General features: G+C 38.3%; 1 protein-coding gene across 1 annotated transcript in view; it reads right to left on the bottom strand.

Moving 5' to 3' along the window:
• Window positions 1-15,492, bottom strand: part of HUWE1 (HECT, UBA and WWE domain containing E3 ubiquitin protein ligase 1) — a 133,406-nt gene that overhangs the window by 34,908 nt on the left and 83,006 nt on the right. Inside the window, exons 29-39 of the mRNA XM_081115440.1 lie at window positions 13,445-13,690; window positions 12,169-12,302; window positions 10,772-10,866; window positions 8,140-8,331; window positions 5,658-5,874; window positions 5,193-5,315; window positions 4,357-4,594; window positions 3,742-3,972; window positions 1,575-1,697; window positions 975-1,070; window positions 103-372 (exon numbers count right to left, since the gene is read on the bottom strand). Coding sequence (XP_080971566.1) covers window positions 103-372; window positions 975-1,070; window positions 1,575-1,697; window positions 3,742-3,972; window positions 4,357-4,594; window positions 5,193-5,315; window positions 5,658-5,874; window positions 8,140-8,331; window positions 10,772-10,866; window positions 12,169-12,302; window positions 13,445-13,690 — 1,965 coding nt within the window. The remainder of the gene's footprint in view (window positions 1-102; window positions 373-974; window positions 1,071-1,574; window positions 1,698-3,741; window positions 3,973-4,356; window positions 4,595-5,192; window positions 5,316-5,657; window positions 5,875-8,139; window positions 8,332-10,771; window positions 10,867-12,168; window positions 12,303-13,444; window positions 13,691-15,492) is intronic.

Below are 15,492 nucleotides of genomic sequence, written 5' to 3'. Positions count from 1 at the left end.
GGTAAATTGCAAAAATATTAATCTTTTAAAGAAATTAGGTTTTGACAGATGGCAGGAAAACCACCTTATAAAATCCTGTCTTTTGGCCCCTTGAGAGCTTACCTGATTGACTACTTGCTTCAGAATCATGTCCCGATAGTCTGCTCCATTACGTTTTATTGCTGTCATAATGAGATCACACACCCGGTACACTGTGTCTGGCAGCTCATCAAGAAGGTGGAAGCAGCCAGGCAACATGGTATCTGTGAAAGTGTGGAGCTCATCTTGCTCCAATGGATCAGCATCCTGGAATTTCTCTAGACATTTAGCCTCTTCCTCTTCCTGCTTTTCACGGGCTTTCCTTTCCTCCTCCTCTTTCCGGCAAGCAACTTCCTGGAGGCAGGGAAGGAAGAGTGATGGCATACAGAAGAGTTGAAGAAACAAAGACTAGGAAGACTCTAAGAATGTGTTTGCCTTATCATATGAATACCCTCAACCTTTTCCTCAAGCAATATGTTCATTATTATGGGGCAACAAGTATGAGGGCAGCCACAAAGGCTAAGGCAAGACAAGGAAAGCATAGAAGAAGGACACCTCCAACCACTAAAACATTGCCAATTTCTTCACAGAAACCTACGTTATGTCCTACAAAATCATTTATATACATTGTCCTGCATTCTCTGTCAGTATAGCAAACAGAAGCAACCAACTTTTACCTAAAAATCGACACCCAAGTTTGACCTAATGGATACAACCAAGTACATTTGGGGTATCTTATTTGATTTGACAATAAAGAGAAATGCTTCATCTGCCCCACTTAAAGCTTTAGGTCAATACAATGTAGATCAGTGAATACAAGGTTGGGATGAATGAATACTTCCATGTTTTTCTTTAGACTTTAATTCTACCAATTACTTTGTACTCGTAGCAGAATGTTCAAAGAAATACTAAGATTAATGTGTCAGGCCCTTTTGGATGCCTTGTATTCTAGTTACCTCAGGTGACTCCGCCCTTTGATCCATTGGGATATCCTGTCCCAGAGACATGGCAATAGCTCTCATCATCTGATCCTCTTCGGACATGCTCAGATCCTACAGAGCAACAACAGAATATGCAGCAACTATATATACCCCATTTCATAAGGAACCAGACATCTGTGCTCAAGCTTTAGAGAAGGGGCTCCGAATGCTGCTTTCTAGAGTAAAACTGAACTAGACTTACCTGGTAGCTGTAAGAACAGAGAAGGAAAATCACAATGAAATTAAGTACAGGAAGGGAGCTTTAATGTGCCACGTGCCACCTATTCTGCATGTCAGAAAAGAGAGCCTCTTCCATGGCTTTCTGACTGTGGAGGATTTAAGAGTTCTTCTGCAAACGAAGTCCAGTAATTTGCATGCCTGGGAGATAGGGAACTTCTGCTTATTACATTCTAGAGCTAGAAGAGTTATTAGGAAAAGAAAATATTGGCACGAAGAAGTCTGCAAATGAGAAGTAGTTTATATAAGGGAAGACCAGTGACGAAAGCAGGAGAGGAGAAAAGCACATCAGCAGCCAAACCAGTGTCCTACAAGATTAGAGCCCCTGGGCCGACTCACCCGAACAACTCCTCCCATGATTGGGGGAGGGTGGGTTAGAAGGTACTCTGTGGCCTGCTCCATGGTGCTGGTGTTCAACAAGGCCTCCATGGCATGTTCCCTTGTGAAGCCCATGTCCATGAGCTACAAAAAGAATGTAGGACCTCAGAACCACAGTAAAAGAGAAAACCAAACGCATTTTAAAAAGATAGAAACCCTTTCAAGAAGTAAACAGGTTTGTCTAAGTTCACGGGAACTGAGAATATTTATAAGCTAAGATAGGTAACACAGATGGACCTGTCTATTTGGTGCTTTCGAGCATTAGAGCTGCACAATGGGGCAGATGATTCCCCTAAGAAAATGGAGTTAGATGGTTATTATCATTAATAGGATTATTCTAATTCAACAATCACAACAGCAGAAGCAAAAATTGGTCCTACCTTTCAGAAAACAAACTAGCAACAGAACAAGAGCCCGAAAAAATGACCTAGGTTTTCTATCACTGGGAAATAATCATGAGATGTACGGAAAGAAACCATATACCACAGCTTTACAACACCAAATAAGAAAATTAACATCCGCAATAAAGGAATGACTAAGACATAAAAAAAACCCCATTTTCTTAATGACACCAACACAATTCTAGATAATATATGACGGTAACTATGTAAAATTAGGCAGAGAACAGAAACATCCTCAAAATGCAAAGGAAACCCACTGTATGAGAGAACATACAGTATTTGTCAATGATACATCAGATAAGGGGTTAATTTCCAAAATATATAAAGAACTCATACAACTCAAAAAAAGGAAGACAAACAATCCAATTAAAAAATGGTCAAAGTACCTAAATAAACACTTCTCCAAAGAGGACATACAGATGGCCAAGAGACATACGAAAAAGTGCTCAAAGTCACTAATTATCAGAGAGATGCAAATTAAAACGACAATGAGGTGTCACCTCACACCTGCCAGATTGGCTACCATCAATAAATCAACGACCAACAAGTAAGTGCTGGTGAGGATGTGGAGAAAAGGGAACCATAGTACACGCTGGTGGAAAACAGTATGAAGCTTCCTCAAAAAATTAAATATGGAACTGCCATTTGACCCAGTGATCTCACTTCTAGGAATATATCCTAAGAATCCCGATACACCAGTGAGAAAGAATGCATGCACCCCTATGTTCATAGCAGTGCGATTTACAATAGTGAAGACGTGGAAACAGCCCAAGAGCCCATGAGTAGATGAGTGGATAAAAAGCTCTGGTACATTTACACAATGGAAAACAATACAGCTGGAAAAAAAAGAAGGATCTCTTACCCTTTGAGACAGCAGTATAATACTCTCCCGGAGAGTATTATACTAAGTGAAATAAGCCCATCAGAGAAAGAAAAGTATCACATGACCTCACTCATATGTGGAATGTAATGAACAAAATAAACGGACTGACAAATAAGTCGAGGCATGGAAGCATGGCACAGATTGATGAATCTCAGAGGGAAGGGGGTAGAGGGGGTGGGCAGAGATTAACTAACGAACTTATATGCATAACCCATGGACACAGACAATAGTGTGGTGAAGGCCTGGGGTGGGGTGGGAACTGAGTGGAGAGGGGTAATGTGGGAAAAATGAGGGATTGTTGTAATACTTTCAACAATAAAGATAAATAAAGAAAAATTAGGCATAGAACCAAATGATAAAAAAAGAACACAATAATTATCTTGTGTGGTGACATTATGACTACCCTTTTAAAATATGTTGCTGTATTTCTCAATTTTCTTCAAGTGAGCAATTGTTAGTTATTATAAAAATTATGGCATGTATATATAGAAGTCATATTGCAACAGGTCTCTGGACATAAAGAGAACACATATACAAGTGCCCAGAGGACTATGCTAAATATTCTTTTGAAATTTAAACGTCAAGTTCATAAGTGCTTACCCCTCAACCTCCACCTTACTACTGCTTCTAGCTCACATTTTTCAAAATGTGGTTTACATGTTTAAAGATGAAAACAAACACCAAAAAACCAAAACCAAACAGTAAGATAAAGAGAAAATCTAAATCTATATCCTGGCTAACCGGACCAGGCACTTAGTGGCATAGAAAGTTAGAAAGCCCACAAGCACTGTATTCTATCAGGTGCAAAGTCTAGGCCCTGGAGTATCAGGTCAGTATTTAGTACCTGTTGCAGTTGCTGTTGGTTGACTTGAGGATCTCGGCGGGAGCCACCTTCCTCTTGCCCTGTATCCTCTTCTCCTCGAGACCCCTCCTTCTCTTTGCTCAGTCTTTCTCTAATTACAGGCTCTCCTCGGAGGATGTGGCACAGGATGGCCAGCATGGACTCTGCCATTCGCCCACCATACACCTTCAGGGGTTTCCGGTTCCACAGGTTCTTGATGCAAGTAAATGCTGCCTAGAAATAATTTGAAAGGCTGTGTGAAAATCATTTATTTTTTCAATTCAAAAAGCCCTGTTGAGGAATAAGCCAAAGTCCTTCCACAATCAGTCCATGCCTACAACAAAATCCTAGGTCAGTAGTGAAGGGGCCTAAGCAAGCACAGAGAAGGGGCATTTAATGCAACCTAGAAATATCAATCTGAAGTTTAAGGTTCAAATGTGTATACCACAGAAAATTCTCAAATGATCCCTATTCCCTTCTGTAATGCAGCCCTATCTGAGAGTAGAATCTAATGGTTCTCCAATAATCAAGTTATTTAATCAAGGAGCACAAATCAGAGTAGGAGCTACCTAGTCAGCATGAGAAATTCCTCTTGGTTTTAGAATGCTGAATACTCACTTTCTGAGTTACCACAAGGAAACGGAGGGCACTGAATTGTGGAAAGTTCTGGACACTTCCAGGCAATTTGGCAGGCAGTGAATGTGGAGATTCAAGCACCGTGGTAGGATTCACCATCTTCTCCACCAACATAAGCCAAGCATCTAAGAATTCTCCTGTGCCATCAGGTAAGTCTGAATGCTCCAATCCTTCAGCAACAGGAACTTTGCCACCCATTGACAGAGCCCAGTTGAAAGTTCTAAATTCAAATAAGAGAAAATAAGGAGAGAGAACATTAGTATTTTAGATGGGGTAGTGGTAAAAAAGGACATTTGATAGGTTCCCAGTCCTTATATTGGCACTACATGTCCCTCCCTTTGGAGCCACTGCTTCCAATCTGTCCCAACATTTATTAGATTTACCTTTTTTTGGTCTTTGTTCTAGCTTTGAGATATTATTAACATACAACATATGTAAATTTAAGGTGTACAATGTCATGATTTGATACACATATATATATTGCAAAATGATTACCACTTCTAGCATTAGTTTTTAAAGCCAAAATAAACAAAAAGTGAAACTTAGCTTAAAATTTTGACTGAGAAGCAGAAAATGATCATATTGAGAAACAACAGAAAAAGACAAGCCTATTAGAAAAATATGTACCAGACATTGGAACACCAATGAGGAAAAGCAGAGACCCTTACAAACACCTCCAGAAAGGCTGAATTCTACACCTTCCAAGAAAGATGGAAATAAATAATGGCTAGTGCCCAAAATGTGAAAGGGTACAACCAATGGGTGTCTCTATGCATCCCACTGTCACAAGATAGGTGGCTTAAAAAGTTGATCCTTACTCAAAAAGAGCATTGTGGCCTCCAGAGCAGAGAAATTTCTGCAGCATGAGATGGTAGGGATACTTCCTCTCATCAAACAGCATTGGGGATGTAAAACCAACTGAACAGATGAAGAATGTTAGCCTGAAAGAGGGAAAAAACATATTTAACATTCTCTGAGGCAGACACTAACACAATGGGAAATTCATGCAGAAGCCAAGAGTAAAATTTAACATTGCACTCATCTGACTGAAATGCAGGTGGGTGATTAGTCTGCTTATTAAAATTTCTTAAGTTTCTAAGAAGGCTCCTACCTACTAAACATACAAGGTTATTGAAATGCAGTTTGATTATAAATCCTTTAAAAATCTCTGTATTCTAGACTAAGTAGAACCAAAACAGGTTCTCTAAACTGTATTTACGTAACACAGTTAGAGTAAGAGACCACCAAGTCAGTTTGATTCTGTCTCTTAAGCAGAACCTCACCTGAAGCGGGGAGTCGGTGTATATGGTGGAGGCTGCCAAGATAAGCCTTTTGTGAGGAGCTTAGTGAGGGCAGAGGCTGTCGATCGAGCAGCGGGTGTCGGTGCTGTGGTAGTGCTGGCAGCATGATGGCTCCTTCTCTGGCGGACAGGAGACCCCACACAAAGTTTAACAAGGAGTCCAAACAGCTCAGCAAGTGCTCGGCCTAATCTGGAAGAGGCTGGAATCCAAAAGTTAGAATAAGGCTGACAGTATTCTCAGAATTAGTTTCATTTATAACAGACACATTACCATTAATACATTTTTATGACTGACCACTTCCTCACACCCAACACCTAGGAAACACCTGGATTTGTCTCTACACATCATAATCCAAAAGGGAAGTTCCATAGGGAATAAATGCCTCTTTTAAAGGCAGGAGACAGAGACGTGTCTTGGCACTCGATATATAACAAATGCGAAAGTCAAACAAGTATTCAGACTGTTAGAGGAAGTATAAATTGAAACCAACTTTGCAGAGAGTAACATAGCAATAAGAACTACTGAAGTAAATAACAGATTTACTGGGTTATGAAGTCACTTATAATCCCCAAAGGGAAAAAGACAGCTAGGAAAAGGATAAACAATTCTAAGTGGCTTTCATAAGGTTAGGTAGATTATAAGTATTTCAGGTTTTCATTTTTGGGAAATGTTTTTGGTATATGTCAGCAATTTTCAAACAGTATGCCATGTGTCACAAAAATTTTTAAAACATAAAATACCTGACTATTTAGTCAGGGGCACTGACATCGTTTCCCTTAGATTGTCAAATAAAAAAGTGACAATAGCCAACACAATAGCCATCAGTGTGAATGAATCAAAATTATACCAATTTTTAAAGTCAGATTGGCAAAAAATATATTTTTGGGTGTGCTGCAGAATTTTAGTAATTACTTTATGTGTGCCACAAGATGAAAAAGTTGAGAATTGCTGGTATATATGGTTGAATGAAAGAAGTACAACCCAAATGTAAAAGGAAATGCACAGAAAAAGAAGATATGTCTAAGCATATTATATTTTTGTGTTAACTTGCTTTTCTTAAAGTATTTCTCTGTACTTGAACACTTGCATTGCCTGGCTAGAGGTTGAATATGCCCAGATTCTGAAAATCTAATGCACCCAAACTTAAGTTTGTGCTTTATCACCACCGCCTTCAGTTGTTCCAAAGTGGCTCAAAGGTAGTCAGCAATATCAGCAACCACAAAGAAATTGACATCAAAAGTATGAGGTGGACCCACACAGAAACCTCAGAATGTTCTAAGGTCATAGTCCAAGAGGTCTAACAAAGATAGGGGAGGTTAACATGAGCCATCCTCTAGCTCGATTTTCCTTCAATTTGGGTTAGTGGTAGACTTTCAAATTAAAACAAAAGAATTAAGCAAAATTAGAACTTTCAAGGTTTTAAGATAGAAAATGGAAACGCCAAAGGCTGTTTACTGCTTGCTTTGGGACAGACCTTCGATTCCCAGATTTGCCCTTAGAGTCTAAAGTTAACACCTTCACTTTCCTCTACATTCAGGTGGCAGAAACTGGCAAATACTGAGGAACAGAAAAAAACATCTTCCAAACATTGATATTACATTAAAAGGCAAAAATGGTAGAGACAGATTAGTGTACATCTTTAATGTGGTCTTGTATCATGTTAATGTTATCTCCAAAGTTGTCAAAGTGAATTTACTAAAATACAAATAAATTAACTATGTCACTTGCTATGTTTAAGGGACAGAGAAAGAGACTGGGTGGAATAGCAAGACAGGTAACTGGAAAGCAGTAGTTTTATACCACAAAAGTCGAGAATAGAGCATTTCAAGAATAGAGCATTTCATGGTAGGTCAACTATCATGCTGTAGGGAAGTGACAAGGGGACTGAAACAAATTCAAGAAACTTAGCATTAAGGAGGTTGTAGGTATCTTGGTAAGACATTTCAATGGAATTGGTGGAAGCAGAAGCCATTTGCAGTTGAAGAATGAATAGCAGGAAAGGAATTATAGATAGGGAAAGGGTAGAGGGTTTTTAGGAAGTGATTCTCTTATCTTTGTATTCCTAACAATAAATACAGAGTCTATCACATAGTCGACACTCAATAAAGTATACCTAAAAACAAGCCACCGAAGTTTTTTCCTTTGTAATCCTCACCCGATGATATTTTTTTCCATTGATTTTTACAGATTGGGAGAGTGGGAGAGAGAAACACTGATGTGAGAGAGACACATGGATTGGTTGCCTCCCACATGCACCCTGACCAGGGCAGACCAGGGACTGGGATCGAACCAGCAACCCTTTGATGCATGGGCCAATGCACTGAGGAACATCGGCCCGGGCGAGCCACCAAAGTTTTAAACTTCCTTAATGGGAACAATACAGCCAGCCATACCAACTCAATTTTTTGAGAACTAGTTAAGGCTCTGAAAGCCAGAAAAGGGAGTAGAAAAAAGAATCACTCACCTGACAATAAAGGCTTGATTTGCTTAATTCTGGCAGCCATGGCAGGTGTGATTTTAGATTTGCCCTTAGAGTCTGAAGTAGTAGGTTCATCTGTCTCCATAGGAGCCAATGTGTCACCATCAAGCCCAATGCCTTCCAACAAGCCTTGGGTAGAAGCATCCATACTTCCAGCTGTGGCATCCTGCTCCCCATCTATAGACATAAGAGAAAATCAGTAAGACCATGGTAAACCAGCATTTACCTGGTTCCTTGTTCTGAAGAGTCCCAAACCTGAAAAGAATCTTCCTATATCTGAAAAGAAAAACAAAACAAAACAAAAAAATCCCAAACTGTACTGATTGATACGCTTGATTGCAGGCACTGCATGATCCAGGGGTACCACTTAGGCAGACTACAATGTGCATGGTGCCCTTATACTGTCAAGGAGCATGCCCTGCTAGAATTCTATAGCTTATTAGTAAACTCAAAGCAGACATCATAGACTACACCACTGTAGAAATATAAACCCTATTATTTAAGATTTTTGGACATAAATGTGAGACATGCCTCTTTTTTGTGTGTGTGCGTGCTCTTAGATGTAAGAATTGGCTTTAGGCAAACGTTATAAAACACCCCACCAAATTTTCTGGAAAAACTATGTGCAAATTGAGTCATTTTTGTCTAATGTGTGAAAGACACTGCTGGGGAAAAAAAAAATCTGGATTAGAGAAGGTAATTCTTTGACAATGAATTTAATTTTGTCCTCAGTTCTTTTCCTTGAGTTAAATTTGATGTATTTTGATATTCTAATTGTTGGTTTGGTTCATTTTCTCTAAAATTAACCTTGTCAGAGATGTGTATATATTTTATTAATTCTGTAACCTCTCCCATACTGTCATATCAGTCCTTATTTGTCTCATAAGTTATGTCTGCTTTCTTTATTAATTTACACTTTTAGTAATTTCAATAAATTTTAAAGCTATCTGGTAGGTTTTTATACATAAAATTATCTTAATAGTTTATCAAAGGGATTTCCTCCCTGATGCAGAATATAGGAGAAAAAAAAACTTTCTAAAAAAGTGGCTTTTATTAATTTTAAAGTGGTTTGTTACATTAGGGTCAGAAAATTGTGTATCATTTCTGCTTACTGAAATTTGGAATTTGTATTGTGCTATAACATAAAAGCTATTTTCTAAATTAGCATTGTTTAGTAGAAATATAATGTGAGTTATATATATCTTAAATTTTCTACTATGCAGATTAAAATGTAAAAAGAAACAAGTATAATTTTTAATATACTGTTTAATCCAAGATAATAAATTGTTCTTTCAACATGTAATCAAATGTAAATTCTCAAGAATCTACATTCAATGCTAAATATTTTAAAAAGGTATCTATTTTATACTTCATAATAATTGATCTGTGTTTATATTTGATACAATTTAGTTGAAACAAAAAAAGATTTACATACCCAAGTTGTTCCAAACATACTTAAAAGTCGTCCAACTAGTGAACAGGGTAACAGCTGTTACATTTAAATTAATAAAAATTAAAAATTCAGTTTTCTCCACCCAACCTAAGACCTCAAATTAACTATATCTGAAACAACCTTATTTCCAAATAAGGTCATATTCTGAGGAGCTTGTGGGGGGTGGAAGGGGAAACACATTTCAACCCATAATACCTTCCCCTTAACAAGAGAAAAGAAAAAAAAAGAGAGGGAGAGACAGGAAGGAGGGTGGGGGAGAATGAAGGAGTAAGAAAAATATTTAATTTTTTAGTTGTACTAGCTACATTAAATTATTCAACAGTCACACATAGTTAGAGGCTACCATATTGGACAGTGTGCTTTTAGTGTTCCACAGCCACTTAAAAATTATTTAGCATATTAAGCTTCTGAAAAACAAGCAAATACAAAAATTCAAGTCCCATCAAACCCTTTGATAGGGTCATTTCTAGGAATTAATCTTAGAGTTGCATAACACTACATACAAAGATGTTCATTTTCAAAATAGTACATTAGAAACTTAACAGGGAATGATTAATTCATTGTACCTTTACATGGCACTTAATGTTTTAAGTGAAAAGACATCTGTAAAATATTCTATCTAAGACAACTATAACTATGTTAATAAAATATATCCTCAGGGGAAAAGATTAGAAAGACACTTTTAAATATTGTTTTTTTGTGTGTGATACAAATATGGGTGATTCTTCTTTCTACTGCATCTTTAAATTTTTACCACTGTGTGTATATTTTTTTTATTAAAAAATGGATAAAAAGCTAAATTTTTAAATAATTAAAAATCAATGAAAAGGCCCTGATGGGTGTGGCTCAGTTGGATGAGCATCATCCCTTGCACCAAAAGGTCACAGGCTGGATTCCTGGTCAGGTCACATGCCTGGATTGTGTGCTCAGTCCCTACCTGGTAGGGGGCATGTAGGTGGCAGCTGACAGGTGTTTCTCTCTCCCTCTCACTTCCCCTTTCTTTCTAAAAAAAAAAAATCAATAAAAACATATTTTAAAAAATCAATGAAAGGAAAAAAATTGAGAATTATAGATGTTAGAATGTTAAACTAAACCTTCACAACCGACCTGTAAAGACAGACAGAACTTAAAAGAATGGCTGAGATTTTAGTTTCTTGGAGTTACCTGCTCTTTTTCCGCCCTGGGTCGTACCTGCCTTCTCATCCTTTGGAACCAGCTTCTGCATGTCCGCCTGGCCAAATTCACACCCAGATGGTAGGCTGCAACAAGAGAAATAGAAAGGCAAAAAACTTGGATAGTTCATCTCTTATGTTATGCTTGGTCTCTAACCTGCTTAGCTGACACTATCCCTTCCTATAGCAGGTTAAGTTGACCTAATAGAACACCTTCAATGATCAAATTCCTGAAGTAGCACTCAACGAGGTTTCCAACTCCACTTTTTCAATCTGGTTAACAACAGGCCAAATTTTAAACACCCACTATGTTGACTCACCATAAATCAGATACACAAGATGATTTTTAAGCAAGTCCCTAAGCTGGTAAGTGAGAAGGACAATGTTACAAATTGAATGTTTGTGCCCCTCCCCAAACTTTGTATATTGAAATCCTAATGCTCGATGTGATGGTATTAGTAGGAAAGGCCTTTGGGAGGTGCTTAAGTCATGAGGGTGGAACCTTCACAAATGGGACTAGTGTCTTTAGTCCCTTTTGCCATGTGAGGATACAACAAGTAGTCTGTGTCCTGGAAGGGGGCCCTCACCCAATCATGCTGGCACCATGATCTCAGACTTCCAGCCTCCAGAACACTGAGCAATAAATTTCTGCTGTTTATAAGTACCCAGTCTGTGGTATTTTGTTATAGCAGCCAGAACGGACTAAGACAGACAAAGAAGGCTCTGAACTCTTTCCTATACACTTCTGCCGGGAGCTGGTCCATCCTTGCTGTTTTAAGGGACCTGGCATATATGGCATACTGTTCTTAATATGTTTGCTCCCCTTAGCGCTGTGTGTTTTAACAAAGGTCACCTCTCCGAGAAAGGTTGTTTCCCCAGGTAGGAATTTTTCCCTGAAGTCAGGGAGGGGATGCCTCTCCTAGAAAGGTTGTTTCCCTAGGTAGGAATTTTTCCCTGAAGTCAGGGAGGGGATGAAACTCCTTAACTAAGTGCCAGGAGGGCAGTTAATCACTACAAACAATCATGCTTAAGCTACATAATCTTTACTCCCTGGAATGGAGATAAGAAACGCCTTACCCTTTGTAATAGAAATTGACAGGATTAAAATCAACTGGGATAAATATGGATGTAACAAGACAATAAGCAGCAGAACCTCTCTGGAGATCCAGACCAGAACTTGGCTGGAGATCCTGGCTAGGCTGCTGATCAACTGAACGCTGTCTCCGTGTCATTCCTTCTTCGCCGACTCCGTCCACACCTTTGGGAACCCCTGGACCTGCTGGGGTTGGACCCCGGCACACTTCTATCCCTGACTAAAGACCAATACTCCAGGCTCACTGAGCTTAGTTTTTCTGTTAGGAAAGAAATGAGAGATGACCAATCCCTTACCTGTTTGGGGTACACAGGGAGAGGAGGACAGTGCTTTCCCACACCAGGGAACAGTATAGCTGGCTCAGCTTGCTCAGAACACTCAGACCCAACTGAGAGCCCCACTGGTTTACGGAGATGGAACGAATTTCACTCTGCAACCAAAGTAAAAAGAAGATGATCTTTGGAATGCTCTCTGAATAATTATATTCAAAATCAACTTTTAGCTGTTTAGAAAGGATGAAGGATTAAATTTTCCCTTCTGTGTTATTTTCACAGTTGTCTTTTTCAAGAAAGTTTCCACATTTAAGATCACAGTTCCATAAGGTATTCTTCGACAATATTTATAATCTGACTCTAACATCCCTTCTCATTGCTTTTTGTAAAGTGAAAGACAGAAGTCATAGGCAACCTTATTTTTCTAAATCAAAGAAACAGTTTTGTAGATTCATTGACAGCTTTCTAATTTCTTCGGTGGTGGGGGCATGCTATTTCCATTATTTATTTCAATAAATATTTAGATTTAATTTATTTAATTAAGAAAAATTATAAAAATAGATCCCTATGCTTTGGTATGCAGTCTAATGATTTCTAAAGAGTTTATAACTGCTTTTCATTTTATTTGACTCAATGAATATACTCCTGCTCAATAGCATAAAACAGGGCTGCTAAAATATTATACCATTAATCTTTAGAATCGATTACTTGAGAAGTAAAGATAGTAAAACTGTGAGCACACAAAAATAAACTCACTTTTCTGGAATCACAAGAGGAACCTCACATGGACTGTAGGCATAGGGTTTGATATTTAAGAAATCTTTAATGTAAATCTTCAATGTAATCTGTTAATTTACATTGACTTAAATGTTCTGTGGTCAAACTTCCTTCTTGGCATCCCATTATCAAGCCTCATGCATTTGTAGAAAGATTAGGAAGTAATAGGCCAGATGAGGCTTGCCTGCTTCAAAGATTAACTATACATTCCAGTCGGCCTGTATGAATGCTACATATCTGTTATTTATACCAACCCCTTTTACGCTTAAAAAGGTCCAGTTCACAAAACAAAATATGTGGTCACTCAACTTCTAATGAAAAAAACACTTAGGGAAAGTGAAACTAGGCAGCAACTTGAAGCATAAATCTAAGTCACCCATGGGAAAGAATAAATCTTACCCTAAAACCGTTCTTTCATTAGCCAGCCTAGGTATAACTGCTAAGCACAGTAAGATGTCATATGGACACCCTAGGTATTTCACTGGCTTTAAACCAACATGTTCACCTCTAAGATAATTCTTACCTGTCCAACTCTGCAAGTATGAACAAACATCATGATGTAGGCGTGGGCAGCAGTGAGTGCATGCAGTAGAGGTGTGGCCTGAGCTGAGAGGGTAGCATCAGCGACATTGCCAGCACAAGCCAGTTCTCGCAGCAGCACTGAGCCCCCAGGAGATTCAATTGGGCGGTGTAAGGGCTCCAAAGAGGAGAGGATGGAGTCCAACTGAAGGAGACCCTCCTGAAGGACTTTGGGTTCATGTGACAGTGTCTGAAACAAGAAAAAGGATTAAAACATGTACAGTGAACTTCACATGCATCATGTCTTTCATAGTCACAATAGAAGTGGAAGATAAGTGTCACAGTTTCAGACTTGGCCATGGTCTCTTGGTAAATGGTGGAGTCAAAACATGAATGTAGCTATAACCCACCTCAACACCTCCCTGTCTAGAGCAACACATTACTTTTCTTACCACATTGGCTTTCAAATGTGGTAAGCCAATAAATTGGGATATTCTCATAGCCAGGTCTCCATGCTATAAGATGAATTCCAAATTTTGTTCAACAGGGAGCAAAGTTAGGCAAAGTTCCAAAGCATGGAAGTGAACCACTATTATAAATGTTCTTTCCTTCCCACAATAAGAGAGACTATTCTAGGATAGGCATCAGCTAGTCAGTTTGTTTGTTTTATGAGACAACTCATGGATTATATGGCCCTTGCAATCTCTGAGTCTTCAAAAAAATCTGATAGCAAAATACTATCACTTGTCATTCAAATATGAGAACTTTCGTGCCTTTCCTACAGCTTTAAATAGACCTATCTGTTCCCACATAGTATCTTAGAAGTGGGATAAAGATGGATCAGCCCTTTCCCCTCTTAGTATGAAATAACAATTAAATATTCACAAAAAGTAAAGCAAAATAAAACATTAAATGAAGACATGTCACAATTATGGATCTTTCCAAGTTCATAAGCAACTGGATTTCTGATTTTTAGCAGAAATTAGTTGTTATGGTTTACCCAGCTAATAAAAGAGCTTCATAGATTTAATGTAATCCCTATAAAAATCCCAATGGTGGTTTTTTAGATTTTCTTTTTAGAGAAATATAAAAATCTCTCTTTAAATTCATATAACAATCTTAAGGGACCGAATGAGATATAAATGTCTTGAAAAAGAACAAAGTTGGAGGTCTCACATTACCTGATTTCCAAAATTAAAACCACAAAGCTATAGAAATAAAAAGTGCGGTACTGTCCTAGCCAGTTTGGCTCAGTGGATAGAACGTTGGCCCATGGACTGAAGGGTCCTGGGTTTGATTCTGGTCAAGGGCACGTACCTCGGTTGCAGGGTTGATCCCCAGCTCTGGTCGGGGCTCGTGTGGGAGGCAACCAATCGATATTTCTCTCTGTCTCTCCCCCTCGCTCTAAAATTGACTGGAAAAATATCCTCGGGTGAGGATCAACAACAAAAAAAGTGTGATACTAACATAAAGACAGACATCAAGGCTAATGAAATAGAATAGAAAGCACCCAAATAAACCCTCTCGTATATGGTCAAATGACTTTTGACAAGGGTGCTATAGGGAAAGGACAGTCTTTTTAACAGTGTTAGCTAAAGAATGAAGTTGGACCTTACCTGATACCATATAAAAAAAAAAAAACTCAAAATAGATCAATGATCTAAATATAAGAGCTAAAACTGTAAAACACAAGAAGCTGTAGCGTAGCTGCACAACACTGGATTTGGCAATGATTTCTTAGCTATGACACGAAAAGCACAAGTAAAATACAAACACAATAACCTGGACTTCTTCAAAATGAAAACTAAACCGAACTATCAATGAAGTGAAAAGGTAACCCATGGAATGGGAAAAAATATTTGCAAATCATTTATCTGATAAGGGACTAATATCCAAAATATATAGAGAACTATAACTCAATAACAAAAAAACAACCCAAAGAAAAATGTACAAAGGGCCTGAACAGATAGTTCTCCAAAGAAGATACTCAAATACCAATAAGCACATGAAAAGATGCTCAACATAATTAATCAGGGAGAACCAAATCAAAAC

The sequence above is a fragment of the Myotis nattereri genome (genome assembly GCF_964212035.1).
Source record: "Myotis nattereri genome assembly, chromosome: X".
NCBI lineage: Eukaryota > Metazoa > Chordata > Mammalia > Chiroptera > Vespertilionidae > Myotis > Myotis nattereri.
The sequence above is the reverse complement of the archived record's forward strand: the minus strand, read 5'-3'. Positions and strand labels throughout refer to the sequence as shown.